The sequence below is a fragment of the Myotis brandtii genome, unplaced genomic scaffold (assembly GCF_000412655.1).
Source record: "Myotis brandtii unplaced genomic scaffold, ASM41265v1 scaffold1050, whole genome shotgun sequence".
Taxonomy (NCBI): Eukaryota; Metazoa; Chordata; class Mammalia; order Chiroptera; family Vespertilionidae; genus Myotis; species Myotis brandtii.
Genome location: NW_005353539.1, coordinates 953,438 through 956,391, shown reverse-complemented (window position 1 = coordinate 956,391; position 2,954 = coordinate 953,438). Strand labels below are relative to the sequence as shown.

The 2,954-nt window shown below is 57.7% G+C and overlaps 1 protein-coding gene across 4 annotated transcripts in view; it reads right to left on the bottom strand.

Moving 5' to 3' along the window:
• The window catches only part of VSTM2A (V-set and transmembrane domain containing 2A), a 26,523-nt gene extending 23,578 nt beyond the window's left edge, over window positions 1-2,945 (bottom strand). For 3 of the 4 annotated variants that reach the window (XM_005856914.2, XM_005856915.2, XM_005856917.2), the window contains exons 1-2: window positions 2,752-2,945; window positions 810-976 (exon numbers count right to left, since the gene is read on the bottom strand). In XM_005856914.2, the coding sequence (XP_005856976.1) occupies window positions 810-976; window positions 2,752-2,827 (243 nt within the window). In that variant the 5' untranslated portion in view covers window positions 2,828-2,945. Of the gene's footprint in view, window positions 1-809; window positions 977-1,328; window positions 1,475-2,751 lie in introns of those variants that run through there. The other variant, XM_005856916.2, reaches the window with a different exon arrangement.
• Between the last annotated feature and the right edge of the window lie 9 nt (window positions 2,946-2,954).

The window sequence follows — 2,954 nt, the reverse complement described above, 5'->3', positions numbered from 1 at the left end:
GGCGGGGAGGGAGGCGCGGGAGCTGGTGTGGGGGGGAGTTTGAGGGGACCAGACTCCGCGTCTTTGCCGGACTGCGTCCCCTCCCCGGGGTCTCAGGGACAGATTTTCTTCTCATCCCAACAGCCCCGACCCGTCTGTTGCCTCTTGGGCTGAACTGTCTCCAACCTGCGCTCTGACCCCCTTTTCCTTCCTGTCTCTCCTCCCCCCCTTTCCCTTTTCCTCTCCCCTTTCTTTCTCCCCCTCTCCCCCCTCCAGCCGCGCCCCTTCCACCCGGTCCCCCTCCCCTTCTCTTCCCTCTTCTCCAGTGGCCTCTGCACCCGCCCCCCTCCTCCCAGGCCCCTCCTCCCCGCCTCTCTCCCTCCTCCCTGTTACCCCTCCCTCTTCTGTCTCCCTCCTCTCTCAGGAGCCTCTTCTGCCAACCATAGACGTGGGGGCCGGCGATAGAGACACCCACAGAGTTCCCCACCCCACCCCACGGTTCCTGAGATGGGACAGCGAGTGTCCCGGGACAGATCAACACCGAGGTGCCATCACACACACCTTGACAAGACCCGGTACTGCCAAGAGGAGGCCATTCCCAGTCTGAACCAGACCAACGCACAAGACTTCCTCCTTGGTCTCCAATTAGAGTCCCCAGGACACAGGGAGGCTCACCCACTGGCGTCCCCAGGCCTCACTCCGGCCAAGAGAGCCGGCGGTTCCCAGGGGACACCCAGGCACACGTCTTGCACCCCTGGCTTGGACACCCAGAGGTCCCAGGGAGTGAGTGGGGCAAAGGCAGCGGGTGTGAGGGCCACCCAGTCCTCTACCTGAGCGCCGGCCACCTCTGCCGGGGGCTCCAGGCCCTCGGGGCCCCGCAGGAACCACCACTGGATCTCCAGGTACACCGAGGCCGAGCCGCTCTGGAAGGCGCACGACATCTCCACATTCTGCCCCTCGGTGGCCGTCACGTTGCGTGGAAACTCAGTGAATTTTGCTGCAAAACAGAAACGCATCCTTTTAGAAGGTCCACAGCACGCTCGCCAGCTCGCTTTCCTGAGGAGATAGCTCCATTTTTCTTGGCTTGAAAAAAAAATCCAGAACAAATACCCCTCTATGACATCCTGCACTTTGCCCAGCTCCCCACCCCCTCTCCTTTGCCTCTTGCCTGTCTTCCTTTTGATACCCGGCCCACATCACTGTGCTGTCCATCAAGCCCGGATAATGGAAAGCCTAACGAGCTTGCCAATAACTCCCTCTGTTAGCCAGGCTGCTCAGCTAGGAGCACAGCGAGCCTCTCCTCAGGCTGCGGTGGCCCCCAGATCTGCCGAGGTGCACCTCAGACACACCTGTCACGTTGGTGGGTGAGGATGGCCTCTTGCCCCCAAGTTTCTGAACCATCTATGGAAACTGGATGTTTCCTGTGGTGGAGAAGGGATCGTGACTGCCTGCCAAAATGCCCATTCCTGATTTATCAAAAGCAACGAGCAATTGTGCTGGAGCAAGCCACACACTTCCTCAGCTCTAAGTATTCCTTTCTCTCCAAATTCACCTTCACGCGTGTTCCCGGCAAGCCCTTGTGCTGCAAATTGCCACACATCCCGGGATGGAAGGACCGCACACCTGGACGCGGTGGTTCAGAGGAAAGGCTGTTGTGAAGACACTAGAGAGATTTCCCCGCACCCACTTCCCCGAGTCCTTCCATGACCAACCTCGACCCTGCTCGTTTGCAAGATGCATGGAATCAGAGCAAAACCCACACAGATCAGATGCCCCCTCTCTCCCCCAGGCATGTCTTGAACGTGCATGCTTCGGCTGGTTGTGCTTGTCTTGTCCGAGGGACCCCTTGGGAAGAGCTGACGGGTCCCTAAAAGTAGTGTCAGAGCGGTCTGGGCTGGCCGTGTGCACAGAGGCAGCGCACACGCATGGAGGGGGGCCCAGGGGCTGCAGGACTGGCTCGGGGTGAATGCACCCGCCCCCCACTTTTTAAGAAGAGCCACCATCAGCGTCCCTTTTCACAATTTCATGAACCCACAAATGATCTCCATTGACAGGGAACTGCATTTCTGCTCAGAGTAAAGGGGAGACGCCAAGAAGACACGCTGATGGGAAAAGGACTTTTTGTTCCGGGGGGAGGAGGAGGTGGCATTTCTGCCTCGGAGGATGCGGGCTTCTGGCCCGGCGGCGAGCTCTGTTCGTGGTGCTGAAACCGGCCCGCAGCCTGCGGGGTCGCGAACCGCTGGATTCCGCAGGCTGCAGGCGCGCCGTTGGAATGCAAGTGGTGCCTTTTATGGATCCTCCCAGGAGTCTGTCCTTTGACACACACATGCACACGAAGTCACCCGGACCCAGAAAAAAGGAAACTATAAACCCATCTGCCTCCAAGGAGCAGGAGGACTGGCCTCGGAGAGCCCCTGTGTGTTGGCCATGGTTATACATGCATGAGCGGTTACCGTATGCACGCACACAGAAGGCACACACACACACACACACACACACACACACACCCCTGTGTTTCTGCTCACCGAGCGACCCACCTCATTGCCAGGCACCAAATAGATTTGCTCTCAGATCTAGCATCCCTACCGTTTAATCAACTTTAAAGAAAGAAAAATGCCTAACAGAACGCGATGATTCCACTGTTCCTTGCTAGGAATCTCACATCTGCCTGGACACACCACACACAAACACACACACACAGACACACACACACGCACACGCACACACGCACGCCACAAGCAAATGCATATTTGCCAAGGAGCCCGGACTTACCTTGGGAAGAAAGCCCCTGCTGCACGTAGAACACAGAAAAGGCAAATCCGACATACGCCAAAAAGATCCCCATCATTCCAAAAAAAAAAAAAAAAAAAAAGGAAGAAAAAGGGAAGGGGGGGGTGTCACATCAGTGGAGCCCGCAGCCCGAAAGCCTTAAAAGAAAGGATGCAGGAGCCCAGGCGATCTCAGAGCCCGGCCGG